This window comes from Larimichthys crocea, chromosome XV (genome assembly GCF_000972845.2).
Source record: "Larimichthys crocea isolate SSNF chromosome XV, L_crocea_2.0, whole genome shotgun sequence".
In the NCBI taxonomy this organism is placed as follows: domain Eukaryota; kingdom Metazoa; phylum Chordata; class Actinopteri; family Sciaenidae; genus Larimichthys; species Larimichthys crocea.
Genome location: NC_040025.1, coordinates 7,830,659 through 7,846,330, shown reverse-complemented (window position 1 = coordinate 7,846,330; position 15,672 = coordinate 7,830,659). Strand labels below are relative to the sequence as shown.

General features: G+C 40.6%; 1 protein-coding gene across 1 annotated transcript; it reads left to right on the top strand.

The window, feature by feature from the left end:
• The first annotated feature begins 3,112 nt into the window (after window positions 1-3,112).
• Window positions 3,113-15,222, top strand: gpr173 (G protein-coupled receptor 173). The gene is made up of 2 exons (XM_019259934.2): window positions 3,113-4,066; window positions 8,476-15,222. The coding sequence occupies exon 2, from the start codon at window positions 8,656-8,658 to the stop codon at window positions 9,838-9,840; it is 1,185 nt and encodes a 394-aa protein (XP_019115479.1). The 5' UTR covers window positions 3,113-4,066; window positions 8,476-8,655; the 3' UTR covers window positions 9,841-15,222.
• Window positions 15,223-15,672: the final 450 nt, after the last annotated feature.

The window sequence follows — 15,672 nt, the reverse complement described above, 5'->3', positions numbered from 1 at the left end:
TTGTGAATGTTTTGCAGACGTTTGTGTCAAAAAGTCACAGTTCAAGGCAACAAACTAACATTTACGTTTGTCTTGAATCTGAATTGTATTACTTCTGATAATTTACTTGAGGTTAAAGTAAGTGAAATGTACATAGTGTTTACAGGATATGAAGCAGTGAGTCTAAACCACTGAAAATCAAACATGGATCAAGCATCAACCTCATCTATGGTCCAAATGTTCACACATGATGAGTCCATGGATCATATTCAGCTCAGTACAGAAAATTAGTAGAGTAATGTGGTTAAATCAGTAACTGACTGTGTGCTCTCTACTCTCTGATCTCATTGGGTGATTGTGTCATTTTTGAAACTATTTAGTATTGGACTGAAACCAATGGTTCTTTTTATTCTGGATTCATCTGCTGATTATTTTCTCCATGAATCCATTGATTGTTTAGTATAAAAAATGTGACACAAATGTGACACATTTACAATGTATTTTTTGTCCAACTAACAGTCCAGACCTCAACGTTATTACAAATACATTTAAATGATTTTAATCATTTTATAACCAGGAATGTTTTAACATGAAATCAAAATAATTTAACACGTTGATTTTTTTGTCAATCAACTAATTGATTATGATACGACTAAGGATTTCTGCAATACTTACTGGACTGTTGGGTGAATTACTTAAGAACTAAATATTTTCATTATATCATATCATATTCAGGTGTTTTGTTGCCAATTTTTTATTTGGTAAAATAACTAGTTACAGCTTACAGCTACAACAAAATTCCTCTGTAGTGGAGTTGGAAGTGAAATCTGTCATTAAAGGAAAACACTCAAGTAAAGTAATACGTGTGCTGTATTTGTGGTGCTTTTTCTTAAAGGGGTTTCTGATTGCCATGCATATATAAATATACTGTGTACCTCACTTGTCAATTTTCATATTTTTTTGGTTCAAAATTTTGGCCCACGGGTGCTTTGATAACAAAGAAAATTAGGTGAGTCACACTTCAAAATTCCCTTCCTTAGAATCAAATAAACCGAAACCTAATGAAAGTGAAAATCACTAGGATTCTGTTACTCAGTCTGGTATCATTTTGATGTGGGTCGCGTTGGGAGTTCAGATGAATTAACAAGTCAACAATTTCAGGTTCTCTTAACTCAGTTGTAGTTGTAGTAACATATAATTTCACACTGTTATAACGATGAAGTTCAAACTATCCTATTTGAAAGGTACTTGCCCAGACAAGTGTTACTAGCATAAGCCAGAGTTGACTCTAGCTCCAATATTAACTATAATGTCAACATGGAAAATTACCGCGCCCCCATTTTCACAACAAAGACACCAAAGTTACCAGAACTTTCGCTCTTTTAGTGAATCACGACTTAAAGATTTAAGTTTGCTGGACTGACTTTATTATTATTGTCTAAAATGTTCCTAATTTATACTTATAAGGTCTTAACAACTTTAATACTTTGGTTTACAGTGCAGATGCAGCACATTCAGAAGCATTCACCAAATACTGACAAACGTTCCTCATTCTCAGCCATGTAAATAAATAAGGGTCAAGTTTTCACTATAGACCGTGGAGTCAATGGTTTGTAGATAACTGTTTTAAATCCTTGAGTTTGCCATTATGGCTAAACCCTATCTGGGTGGAGCACCTCCATCACCTCTATCCGAATTTGATCGAAGAACTAGAGGACCCATCATAATAGTAACTTGTCAATTACAACATTAGCACATCCTAAAGCATACCTTGCATCTAAACCCATCTATGTTACATGTACCACAGGTGGTACGCGACCTCCCCCTAGTGGAGGAATATTTTTTTAATGAAATAAATTAATTTAAAGAAGAATATTTACTTTACTAATCCCCAATGTGGAAATTGTTTTTTCACTCACAGGGCTAATGGACTTCGTGTCAGGGGTTCTGTGCGAGATGAACTAGCACCTCTACCAGTCCATACTCCATATATGATCCATTCTGGACTTGAGATTTGCATCCTCCAGTTCCCAAGCCGAGTTTACTGCTGCCACAAAAAACATAGAGAAAATGTTCATATATGCACCAAGCATAAGTACTCCAACTGAAACACTGCAATTGCGGCTCCAATCAGGAAAGAGAAGTGTGGATCACCTTTTACACTAAATGAGTTAGTTATTAATTAGTTGGTTTTTGAACTGATTCCATTAAAGATTCAACAATAGCCAATAATAAATGATCTGCTAAAGCTCCATAGACGAATGGATGTCATCAAAGCATTTCACAGGGTCCAGCAAACACACAGCTGTTGATGCATAAAGCCATGAGGAGGGCAGTGATCCAGGCCATACTGTGAAGCTTTTCATGCCATCACCAGTGCCACATGTTCCAGTGACCTTGGCTAACTTCAACCCAGTGGGCTGCAGACACAGATCTGAGTACCCTGCATGACAGCCATTAAAATACATGGAGCACCACTGCAACTGCCTCGTTAGTCAGTACATTCATTATGGTCATCAGCGCTAACGTACCACTCTCATATATTTTTTTAAGATGAAGTGTGTGTATGTTTATCTGGCATTGTTCTGGGTCTTTGAATAGTGATCCCAGATAGCAAAAATCTTTTGGCTTAGCCCAAATCTGGCTTGTCATTTTGACAAGGTTATGGGTGGATGTCCAAATTAGGAAAGCCTAAATCATACCAAAAGGGAGCCAAAATTCACCCAAAACAAAATGTGGACTTCCAAAATATAGCCATAAATGTTCCAAATCAGCTTTTCCTGCTCACGCCCAGTCTTCTGGCTTGCCATAAACATGCATACCATCCCTATACGTAATACCGCTCTTTGCCCAGTCTTCTGGCATGCCATAAACATGCCATACCATCCCTATACTTAATACCGCTCTTTGCCCAGTCTTCTGGCTTGCTATAAACATGCCTTAACTCAGCCATATATTGCTGGCGCCTCCTTATCTATTATGTATAACCCCAATCATACCACAGTTAAGCCAAAAATGCCAAATGTATGCAATTACTGATATTTATCTATGTGTCTTTTGTATTTTAAATGAACAAATGGGAACATTTAAAACAGTGAATCCTGACATATCTGAATGAATACTCTCTGGGGGGGTTCGTGGGGAGCCTCTGCCCACATCCAGCAAAAACTCTCGGGCCGGCCCTGTCCATGGATCATTCAGACAGCATTAAAGCAGCAGCAGCAGCAGCAGCAGTATCCTGATCTGGATGCTGCGCTTTATTCCTGAAATCCGCGTGTCCTGCCGGAGCAAAACAACGCATCTCATGTAGGAGATCTCCATCCCGCACGGTTATCCCGCATATCGCCTGTTAGTCACACGGCTGGACGCTTGAACGGAACGGGGCTGCGGGGCAGAATGAGGATCGGCCTCGGTGTCATCCCGCAGCCCGAACCTGCATGCTCGGGGCTTTCTGGCCTCAGCGAACCGATTTTGTTCTGAACCAGACGCCCTTGGATTTGTTAACGGATTCCAACATGAGCTTTCCCTCGGCTTGACTGGAACAATGCGAAAGGAAGTGCGGCGGAGGAGGATCGACGCGGTTTCCGAAAAAAACTACGAGCAAGGAGATGCTCCACAGGGCGTCTGCTGCCCGCCAGCTCCGGGAGAGATGAGTTTACAAATGCTACCATAGATTATGCGCTTTTTAATTTGAATCAAGGCTGGAGTTGATAAGCAGACACACACACACACACACACACACAGAGAAAAAAACAAAAAACAGATGTAGATGGTGATGCTGGGCTTCAGTGACGGCCGGGACGAGCTGCTGTGGAAAACACGGAGACATGACATGCAATGCACAAGAAAGAAAAGGAAGAGGATTCTTTAAATCGTTTCTTTTTTAAAGGGAGTCCGCAACAGGCTTCAGCAAACCCCCCTCCTCCTCCTTGCACACTGGTTTTGGAGCATTGACAGCTGTCAGCACCGTCCACATTCATTGCTCCCTGCTTTATTTCTATGTGAACAACCAGGTGCATCGAGTGTATTTCATGTAGACTGCATCAGACGGGGCCTAGTGTGGAAGGACAAGCAAGCCCCACAGCAGGTAAGCAGTACAACATGACTACCATTTTGTCTTGCCTACAGGTCCCTTGGTCTGCAAAATGTCATGCAGCCTTGCCTCTGCATTCCTGCATGCCATTTATTAAAGTGCAGTGAGATTGTGCTGCCGTCTTTCCAGGGCTAGGCCCAGACTGATCGCAGCAGCTCACTGGGACTGGTGTCTTTTTTTTGTCAAGCCTCAGACTCTCTACAGGGGTGATCATCTAATGAGAGCTGGCGTTCTGCAGAGCAGATGCTTCTGTTTGATGCATGCATCACAGCGGTCAGTGTGAGGCTGTGGCTGTGCTGATGATAAATAACAAGAGGATTGGAAGGGGGGGCTCTCTCTCTCTCTCTCTCTCTGCACTGGGACAGCCAAGTGATTTAATGTCATTTGGTGTAATGTGCCACCTCCTTGCAGGAATACAGACTATGTGGTGTGAGATTTTGAAGCCATCCAGGCTCCTTAATGCTGCAGCAGCTGGTGACTCTCCAGTCCTCATCAGACCTGTAGGCTCCATGTGAGGAGGCCTGATGCTGGGGGGCCCCACCGTTAGACACCAATTCTGTCTACATCTCATCCAGTGAGCTTTGTCGCCTCCTCCTTACCGACATCAAGCCAGAGGTATTGGGCTGCTGTTGCTACCCAGTTCCTGACAGTGACTCTGCCCTCCACCACCAACCAACTTCCAGCTTCGCAAAGCCCCTCCTTCAAGACACAGCGTCTCTCGCAGAGCCCCACAGCTCCCAGCCTGTGGAGCTATGAAGGCTGCAACTCCAAAAATGACCTGATAAAAACAACTGGTCAAAGTGGAATCGGGTTTGATGGATTTGACCTTGATTTGCTGAATAAATAAAGAATAGCTCACTGTACTCTGAATCCAATCAGAATCCAGGATTTACATTCTTAAAGGAGCACCAAATGAAAATTCATCAAAGGCTCTCTCTCTCATCTCCCACATGAAGTGGTATGAAACTAATCTTAACACATATCAGGCTAATTATTCATTCAGTTATTCATTCAGACCTCGTTCATACATTCAGAGGTTTCTATCTTGACGAGGTTACGCCTACATCCGCCCCTTGTTTGCTTTCACCTCTTTCTTTCATGCAGAAACATTCCCGCCCAAGTGTTGGTTAACCCAAATCACGAGTCTACAGTCATGTTAGCAGCTGGCTATAAGGCTACAATGCAGTTCTTTTCAGCTAATGCCAACATGTTCATATGTTTATCATCTTTGTTCAGTGCATTAGCTCAGTTGGTAGAGCATCCACTCCATGTGCAAATGATCAGTCCTTGCCACAGCGGCCCAGGGTTCGAATCCGACCTGTGGCTCTTTGTTGAATGTTATTCCTGTCACTCTTCAACTGTCTCTATCAAAAATAATGCTTAAATAATGCTTTTTTAAAAGCATGAGTGACGTCCCCCCTAGGTTTCCCAAGCGCTGTATTGAAGCCAAAAATATGCTGTGCTGGCCGACGCCATGTTGGATGTACTGCTCTTCCGCCGCCCGATTAATCTAAATATCAGCCAAGATGTGGATCATCAGCGGGTTCTACTAAGCCATCTGTAACGGCACCTACCTGACAATCAAAAAGGTCGCAACTTCGAGTCTAAATATCATCTGAACGGGTGAAAAAAGAGAATCACCCTGCTCACAGTTGTCATGAACGGGGAAATTAGCTATAGAGTTGCCTGAACCAGGCTGTAAACATGTTTATTTCTGATGTGAAATTGGACATTTTAATGTGTCGTCCACACATCAGATGATTGGCAGTTCGATCCCCGGCTCCTCCAGTCTGCATGTTGAAGTGTCCTTGGGCAAGATACTGAACCCCAAATTGCTCCTGAAGGCAGTGCCATCGGTGTTTGAATGTGTATGAATGGTTAGCTCTTCAAACTGATGAGCAGTTGGCACCTTACATGGCACCCAATGCCATCAGTGTATGAATGTGTGTGAATGGGTGAATGAGATGCGTACTGTAAAGAGCTTAGACTAGAAAGGTGTTATACAGTCCATTTACCATTGACTCACTTTTGCAGCCTGTCTCAAGCGGACGCTTGAGGAATTGCAGTTTTTAGCACTTCCGCTTTGGCTTCATTTCCCAGCATAAACCATAGTACCTTTTCTTATTAACTGTTCAGTGTCCTATTTCTTCAATGGTAAACACCACAACAATACAAGCTGGTAATCAATCAGGCCATGTTTGTGCTTCATTTATGTTCCAGGCCGTAAATGTCGTTCATTTCTTTTGTGGCCCAGTGCGACAATGAGCACAAACTTATGGAAGTGGAGTTATATTCAGTAATATGTTGCTACTCATCGTATTTCTTAATAGGAGACTACCGTTGTACAGTTACTGTGCTCAGGATGTTTCATCTGCCGTGATGGAGAAGGTTGCAGTGATCAGAGGGTTTTGTAGTTTGTATCTTTGGTATATGTGAGTTAGAGAAAAGTAGCAGATAACTGTTGCCAAATGTGAATGAATCTTTCTATAGCTCCTTATCTGATTCTAGCTGTATGATTGTAGTGTATATTCTTCACTTGCTGCAATAAAGAAACTGTCGTGCAGTAGTTCATTCATAGAAGATGCCTTAAAAAACTGTTGGCAGTGCAGCTGCAGTAGCATGTCACAGCAGTGAAAGCAGAGGTGTACACAGTAACATCAAAGATGGCTGCATTCCAATGAAGGCCTCAGTATACAAAATCCTCCAGGTGAGCACTGCTGGGAAAGTGGTCACAGTGTGAACAATCACTTACGTCACTTTTGTTGTGTACAATTGGGTACAACATTGTTAAATGCATTTGTGGACTGTTGACAGTTGGCGCGGTCATATCAATTAGTGCAATGCAAATACGAGACAACAAAGACAAAACAAAATGTTATTTTACTGTCCCCACTCAGCGTGTGGTCTTTAGGTCTGCAGGTTAAACAGCTCATTGATGAACAGTGTGACAACAAAGTGGTTCAGACACAGCTGATTAAACCTTCATCAAGTCTAAATATGCATTTGAATATGTTGAATATATGGATTTGGAACCTCAAGTTGATGCTTACAGTATGTTTTATTTGTGTTTTAGTTGATGGAACTAGTCAAAACATTCTTTTTGAAATTTTTTTTAATTATTGTTATCGTTATAATTCCTGTTTTATTCCTTCACTTTCATTTGCATTAAGTTGTTTTACTTTTTCTAATCTTGCATCTTCCTTTCACCTGGTTTTATTGGCACTACTTTTACTTCTTCACTCGAGGCCCTGTGGTGCTCCAGCAAGAGGATAAAAGATTCAAATAGATAAGCCTTAGAATTTTTTTTCCAGACAATAAACAACTGCTGGAAATCTCTAAATGGCCAAGTAACCTGTCTGTCTTTTATTATTCCCCATTCATTCTATTATTGATTGAATGAATAGTGTCTATATTTAACCTGAATTGGTAATTAGGGGTGTCACAATTTCACAGTTTTGTTGCGTTTAATAGCAGGATTGACAATCTTCTTTTTCCTTTTGTTTAGGTTGTCCCACGTTATTTAAGTTGTTTTAGTTAGATATAGTATGGCCTTACTATGTTACATTACAAAAAAGATATATGGCGGTTAGATCACAAAAAGAACAAAAAATAAAAACTAAAAGGGATGGGTGTTGATTAGCTCAGTTGGTAGAACATTGGCCCAATGTACGGAGGCTCAGTCCTTGCCACAGCGGTCCAGGGTTTGAATGTGTGGCCTTTTGCTGCATGTCATTCTACATCTGTCTCTCTCTCACACATTCCTGTCACTCTTCAGCTGTCTCTATCAAATAAAAGGCCAAATATCTGTAAAAAAAGAAAAATGAACAAAACATGTGTACACTGTGAGGTTGCTGGTTTTACTTGTTTCAGTTGCTTTTTAATGAGGAACAATATATCTCCTTTTAACTTTCTGATGTATCAGGAAAACTCCCTGTACTAACAGTTCAACACGTGTGTTATGGTTGCTAGATGATCTTGCATAAGTGATATAAATGGGTCATACTTATACATCTGCTCATCATGAAGCATCACTCCATGATGCTTCATGATTAATTTAATAGTAATTTAAAATCACATCAAATTGTACTATCAGACAGTCTACTTTGATTTTACATCAAAAAAAGGCACCAGAGTTCGAAACCACCTTTTCAGGTAGGCAAGCACCAGAGTTCAATGGAGAGCAATCACACCAGAAAGCACCCATAGGCACCAAAAGAAAGGCATCTCAGTAATTTGAGATCACCAACCATCAATAAACAGCAAGGCATCAGAATTTCATAATAAAAGCCAAGTGTTTGATCTGGTGTGCTACTGGATGACTGAAATGACATTCACATTCACAGAGACCCATACAAACTCTTAACTGTCTCTAATTTGTCTTGTCTCATTTTTACTTTGTCTAGGATCAGGAGGTGAGAGGTAATACACCAACAAAGGGACCCTGCTCGAAATGGGGCGATGTGGATTGAGGTCTTCCTGTTCCTTGTGAACTGCACAAAGGAAGCAACCACGAGGACGAAGGAACGACTACCAGGAGGAGGTGGTGGAGGAGTGGTGGCTTTGGTGTCTGAAAAAAAGGTGGTATGGGTGGGGGGGCATTTGGGATGGCGAATGGAAATGAGAGCAGTGAAGGGCCTGTTGGGCCAATGGCAGCGGTGGTGGCTACCACAGGAGGTATGGTAGCAGAGAGTCCTTCCTCAGCTATCTCTACCTATATCAAACTGGTGCTACTGGGGCTGATCATCTGCATCAGCCTAGTGGGCAACTTGGTGGTGTCTCTGCTCGTCCTACGAGACCGGGCCCTGCACAAGGCACCTTATTACTTCCTGCTGGACCTATGTCTGGCAGACACCATTCGCTCAGCCATCTGCTTCCCCTTTGTGCTGGTTTCTATAAAAAATGGCTCAGCCTGGACCTACAGCGTGCTGAGCTGCAAGGTGGTGGCCTTCATGGCAGTGCTCTTCTGTTTCCATGCCGCCTTCATGCTGTTCTGCATCAGTGTAACACGCTACATGGCCATTGCACACCACCGCTTTTACTCAAAACGCATGACATTCTGGACATGTGTGGCAGTGGTGTGCATGGTGTGGACACTGTCTGTAGCAATGGCTTTCCCGCCTGTTTTTGATGTGGGCACCTACAAATTCATTCGCGAGGAGGACCAGTGCATATTTGAGCATCGCTACTTCAAGGCTAATGATACACTAGGCTTCATGCTAATGCTGGCTGTGCTAATTCTAGCCACACACGTTGTTTACATGAAGTTACTCCTTTTTGAGTACAAGCACCGTAAGATGAAGCCAGTCCAGATGGTGCCAGCCATCAGTCAGAACTGGACCTTCCATGGGCCAGGGGCTACTGGCCAAGCGGCAGCCAACTGGATTGCGGGCTTTGGCAGGGGTCCGATGCCACCCACTCTGCTGGGAATACGGCAGAACTTGCACAACCAGAACCGGCGCCTGTTGGGCATGGAGGAATTCAAAGCAGAGAAGCAGCTTGGTAGGATGTTCTATGTGATCACTCTGCTTTTCCTGGTGCTCTGGTCTCCCTACATAGTGGCTTGCTATTGGAGGGTGTTTGTCAAGGCTTGCACAATACCACACCGGTACCTCTCTACTACCGTGTGGATGAGTTTTGCCCAAGCCGGGGTCAACCCTATTGTCTGTTTCTTCCTTAACAAAGACTTGAAGAAAGGGCTCCTTTCCCACCTACCAGCCTGCTGCAGGACTAAACCTCATCTGCCACGAGAGCCTTATTGTGTCATGTAAGCAGAATTGATGATCTAAACATGGAGGAAAAGGGACATATTGTGGGAGTGTTTACTTGAGTTATTGTGGCTTTTGATTAAATGCAAGCTACTTTTAAGCAGTGGGTGTAAACTAGTGAGTGTAATGGTAAGGCTGGAATGGTAAGCTTGTATTTGCATCTACCAACCCCTTTTCATTAGAAACAACACGATACATAGAGTCAGACTCAAGTATTAATGCAGTCATTGTGAAAGAAAAAAGCCACCAACAAATTACATAAACTTAAAAGTGGTCAATTAAAAAAAGTCTTGGGTGTTTGAGGATGTTTGAGTTGTTTTGAGGGCAAAAAAGAAAAACATAAAAAAATGTTCTTTCCCTCATGGCTCTTTATATAGGACAGTGGAGAGACGAGGGGGTAATGAGGGACTTCCATGAGCTCACCTTTAAGATTTTTTGACACTACACTCTCCCAACGCAAAGACAGTCTCTTTCTACTCAGTTATTCACCCATTCGAAGAAATGGCTGTGCAAATTTAAAGTGGGGGATCAGTTCCAATTATTATGTATAATGTTCCAATGTGACATAAAAAATGATCTAAAAATCAAATGAGGAACACTGCATTCACGAATTAGAGGAAATTAAAGGTGGCCTTAAAGAGTTTAGGAGTTTATGACTTCGTGCTGGTGAGATGGTTTAAAGTGTTTAAAGTTTGTAATGAAATGTAAATTCCCATGAATGCCCTTCACTGAGTCAGAAACATGAAACACATGTAACATGAGGTTTCTGGTGTCTGAACACCAACAAGTGCTGTGCACCATCCTTTATGACTACGATGATGTATTTCCTTTGATTTCCTCTGTTATCCATGTTTCTCTATCTGTGACTCATTGACAGCAGACACATCACACATGTATGTTTTTAATTCTGAAGGCAAAAGATAAGACCTGACCAGTTCAGAGGTTTCTCACTAACAGCAGCTGTCTACATATTTTTCCACAATACAGTGAAACACAGTGCCCAGTTGCATAAAATACTTCTCTTACAAAGTCAACTTTCTTACCTGATTATTGAGTGTACAGCTAGGGTCAAATATCACCTGCCACTGGCTACCTAATGCACTAAATAAACTTTATGACATCTTGTCTGCCTAAATGTTTTAGAATAAATAAAAAAACAACTATGTTATGTAATAGATCAGAGAAATGTGAGCACAGCATCTCAATCATGCCGCTTTCTCCTCTCAGTTATCTTCATGTGCTCAGTCTAACAGAACAGCTTGTGTTTCATGAAATTCACTTTTGAACGGATGCAAATGTCTGCATTTGACAGTTGAATTTCAATTTTTATTCATTTTACTTGTTTGCTACACTTTTCCTTCTGCTGGCATTCATTATTCAGACAATGTGCCGCATCCAGCCATTAAAACCATGCTTGTAATTCCCAACAACTGTTGGCAGTGTTGGAGAGTAAAGTCACACGGTGATATCCTGATAGAGCCAATATTTTGGACTCTCTGTTCCCTCAAAGGTCAGCAGTCAGGACAGTTTTTCTTTCTATGTGTCAAGTTCACTAACACTGAACTCAATACAAAACATTTGTTTGATTGACTTTGCCTGCATATGTAGATGTATGTATGTCAAATTCAATAATAAAAAAAAACATTCAGCTGTTTAAATGCTGGGGTTACTGGGCCTCTCATATTCTGTCAGTTATGTGAGCATGTGATTGTACCTGTCAGTGGCTGGAATCACAACTGACTTAATACTACTGACTTACTGTTACTCACCACAGAGTAATTATGAAGTGTTTATTATTAACGCCAGAGAGGATGAGGAAAAATGAGGATTTCTTATTTCTGAGATGGACTACCCTGTGCTGCAAGAGAGAAATGTGTTGATAATAACAATAATTAAGTATTTGAAGTAAGAAGGTGGCGTGACATAACAGGCAGGAGAAGACTCTACAGCCGTTCATTGAAAATTGTGATCAGTAATGGTAGCCTAAAGCATTTTACTGTCATTGCTTGTGTTTGGTTTGGACAAAACTACAAAGGACAAATCATAAGTTACATCTGTGAAACAGGTTTTACTGAAAAGGGACTATGCAACTGGGCACTCATAACTCATAACTGTATGCATGAGGGTTTCTTTCAGCCTCATCATTTGCTCCATGTAAAAAATAGTTCATATCGAGTCAAATGTAACAACATGCAGACTGGACTGTCATCGTGAGCAGACTGGAGCTTTGGGTTACAGCACCAAAAAGGAGGGGGGACTCTCCTCATTCACAACAAGCTTTTGTCTGCTCAGTCGTCAGGATTCTTTTGGTATCATAACAGCCTTACATACGTTGGTGTCACTGCTAGAAAATGAGCTTTACGCATCCAGCCACCTGTTAGAAATTAAATTAGAAATGTCCAAAGAGAGATACTAAGTCATTAAAAAAAAAGAAAAAGAAATCATGAAATCCTGAGTTGAAATGGACCTTCTAAATTCTGAGATAAAGTCAACTGTTTTGATTTGTTTTTTTGTTTTTTTATGTCAAAGTTATTAATGATGATTACGAGTAACGTAAACAGTACAACGCATTCCCATCACAACATGGAGCCAAGATGAAAATAAAAAAGATTTCTTTCAACACCCTTGTGAGATTACAAGATAAATCTGGTATCAATATCAATTTATTAATTGATAAAATAACTGAGAAATGACACTCAACATCATCATTACTTGAAACAGTGAAAAGCACTGAAGGCATGAAAATGCAGCAGAAGGCACATGTACTGCTTTACTTTTGCACAAATCTAGATCAATATGATCAACTGTGCTTTTTTTTCTTCTTTCTCTGAAAATGAAGTGTAAGTTAAAGTGGAGTTTAGGTGGGAGTAAAGGACGGGGCACAGAGATTGTAATTTGTCAGTGAATGTCTGAAAACATGACACAGTCCTTAGGATTAAGGGGAAATAGTGTGTTTGGGGCTGTGAGGTGCCCCCTTGTCTCTGATGCGGCATTCCTGAAACACCCGACAACAGCATGCCACAGAGAATCGCTAATCTTGTTTTTATTTTCAGAATTATGGCCTTACTCCATAAAAACGTCAAAACAATGCAACAAAAAGTAGACAAATGTCTCTTCTGTATGCGCTGAAGTCATTCAAAAGGAGGAAACAGAATACAGTGTACACTAGTGACATTTGGAAGACTTGTTGCTCTTCCCATCAAAACCTGGAGGTCATGGACGGATGACGGGTCATGGCGGCGAAAAGAGAACATTGAAAGTAGTACAAGTGACTTTTCTAATGCAAGACTGGTGATCTGAGTGAACCCCGCTCTGGATTTTTTTTTGTGGGATTGTTTTTCTCAGTTGATGTCCTCTCGGATGTCAGCCTAAAGAATGAAGGAAAAACGACTGGTCTTTCCATTTTCATTTCTGAGACAAAGCCAGAGAAAAGTGTGGATTCTGAGTTGATGCTGGAGGGGCATGACAGTGCTTTTTTAGTTGCCTCAGGCAGATTATCTTTTGTAAATTTACTGTGTCCGCTGTACTATTTAGTGTGTATTATATTGACAGCAAACCAACTTTGAAATGCAAAGGAAGAGTTCCTGATCATCGCATTTTTACTGTGTGTGTGCGTGTGTGTGTGTGTGTGTGTTTCTATTGGCAGGTATGAATGTGTGTATGCCTGATGATGGTTACATGGATGAGACAGGAAAGTGAGAGGGAAAATACTGACTAGATACATATTGCATTTTGAAGATATCATTCCTGCAAATGCTTCCTCAGTATTTCTCATGTCAACCCTTTTCCTGACACAAAGATCTGAATGTGTTTTCAGATCAATGAAGTTTACTCAAAATCCCTTTTGTAAAACATGTAATAGATGATTATTAATTGGACTGGATTTTTTTTGTACATATTTAGGGATAATGAAGGTAAAACAGCTTGAGATCAAACATCCAGACTGGCTTCATGTGACTGCATACACTGGCCTCTCTCTGAATGTTTCATTGAAGAATTAATACATCAATAAATTTGTATGTCAACGATGAATAACCAAGAATTGTACATACAAAACACTTTGCTTTGACTTCAGATCAGCACTCAAATTGTTATTCTCTTTAAAGGATAACACCAAATTATTCAGCTTGGGTCTTCTCCATCATTCCTATCAATAATAATAACACTGAGATGTGTGAACACAGTAACCTCTGAAGAGTCAAGACACACATAAGCAGTCAGAAGATCAGGTTAACTGGAAGATGAATCATTAAATTATAATGCAAACTGTGTGTCGTAAACATCCATCACAGACCCACTTCCTGCCACGACTTTGACCCCAAGTTGTGCACAATTTGCCTGTTGACTGATTATTACTGACATTTTGGATGCACTTGCCTTCAGTTTGACATGCAAATAAAGTGGTTGAGGTTATTTGGATAATTTTGGTTGTAGCAATGTCACCACGTTCCCTAAGACCTAAGCAGTGGAAATAGAAATGATGGCTGACATTACAAAGAAATAAAACCCAAGTTATGATAAAGTGGAATTATCCTTTAATGTTTTCCTTTCATCTCAAAGATTGGCTCTATAGTTATGGCCTGGTCACACCAGACATAAGCAGCTGTGAAGCTTGTGTTGGACATAAAGTAAAGCATTCATTGACAACCTACAGTTACACAGTGCACGATCCTGTATCACAAAATATCCAGAGATCATTTTTACTGCAGGTTCTATGCTGATAGGATCATTTTATAAAAGATAGCCTGGAGCTCCCTAAAGATAGTATTTTCTTGTGTACAAGAAATAAAATTTAGATTTTTAAAAACGAAATCATCTTTGTAGGCCAGACTCTGCAGTATGATGGCCCTCTGCAAGAACAGCTCAAGTCAAAGACGGTGTGGCTACAGATCTAAACTTGCTTCTTTACAGAAGTGGAATTTATTAGTTGTAATGATTGCATCTAAATAAACAGAACTTTAAAGCTCTTACACGTGACATCCAGTTATGCTGTCGTGAATGCTGGTGTGACTGAGCCCAGGCAGTAAAAACAGAAAGATACCAGTTTGAAGAGTGAATGTCCAAATCAGTCTTTGGTTGTTCTGCTGTGTTACTTTCACATGGCAAACACATTCACAATGACAAGATATCACAGCAGCTATATACAGTATATCTTTGGGAAAAGGTCAAAATATTACAGTGTCTTAAAGAGGGTGCCAGGCCTATGAATTCTCCAGTTTCATTTTAGTCAGTGCATCCTGAAGTCAAAAAATCATGCAGAAAAATACCAAAATGTTTGATGAATGTGAAAGGAATTTCTTCTGACCACCGAAAGTCATGGATGCAAGTCAGATGCTGCGGTTTCCCTTTGTTCTGTATTATTAAAAAAAAGTGGTTGAGCTATTACGCATGTCTCTGGCGATTTATGATTTTTGTTGTCGGTTTTGTAATGAAAATAAATTTTATTTGAAATGATCAGAACATTATGATGGTTACCTATGGAAGGATCTCCCCACAATTTTTGGGCATGATGGTGTATTTCAAAAACATATTTTGCTTGTATGAGAACACACATTTAACATCCTGTTTTGGAAGGTGGGTAATGTTTCACTCTTAAACATAAATGGTATGTGGCCATAAAAACATATTTGGTTCTATTTGCCCAGGTTTTGTGTCTCTACCTAAATACAAAGAGTTCAAACTGTTCATGGAGCTTACAGCACTAAAAAAATCAACATCTATCATAAATGCACTGTTTGCGGTTTTCATAGAGAACTGCTGTCACTGCTTTCTTACCAACTGACAGTATTTACAATGCACACCAGTTTCACACCTTGTTCTCACACTGGTTGAACT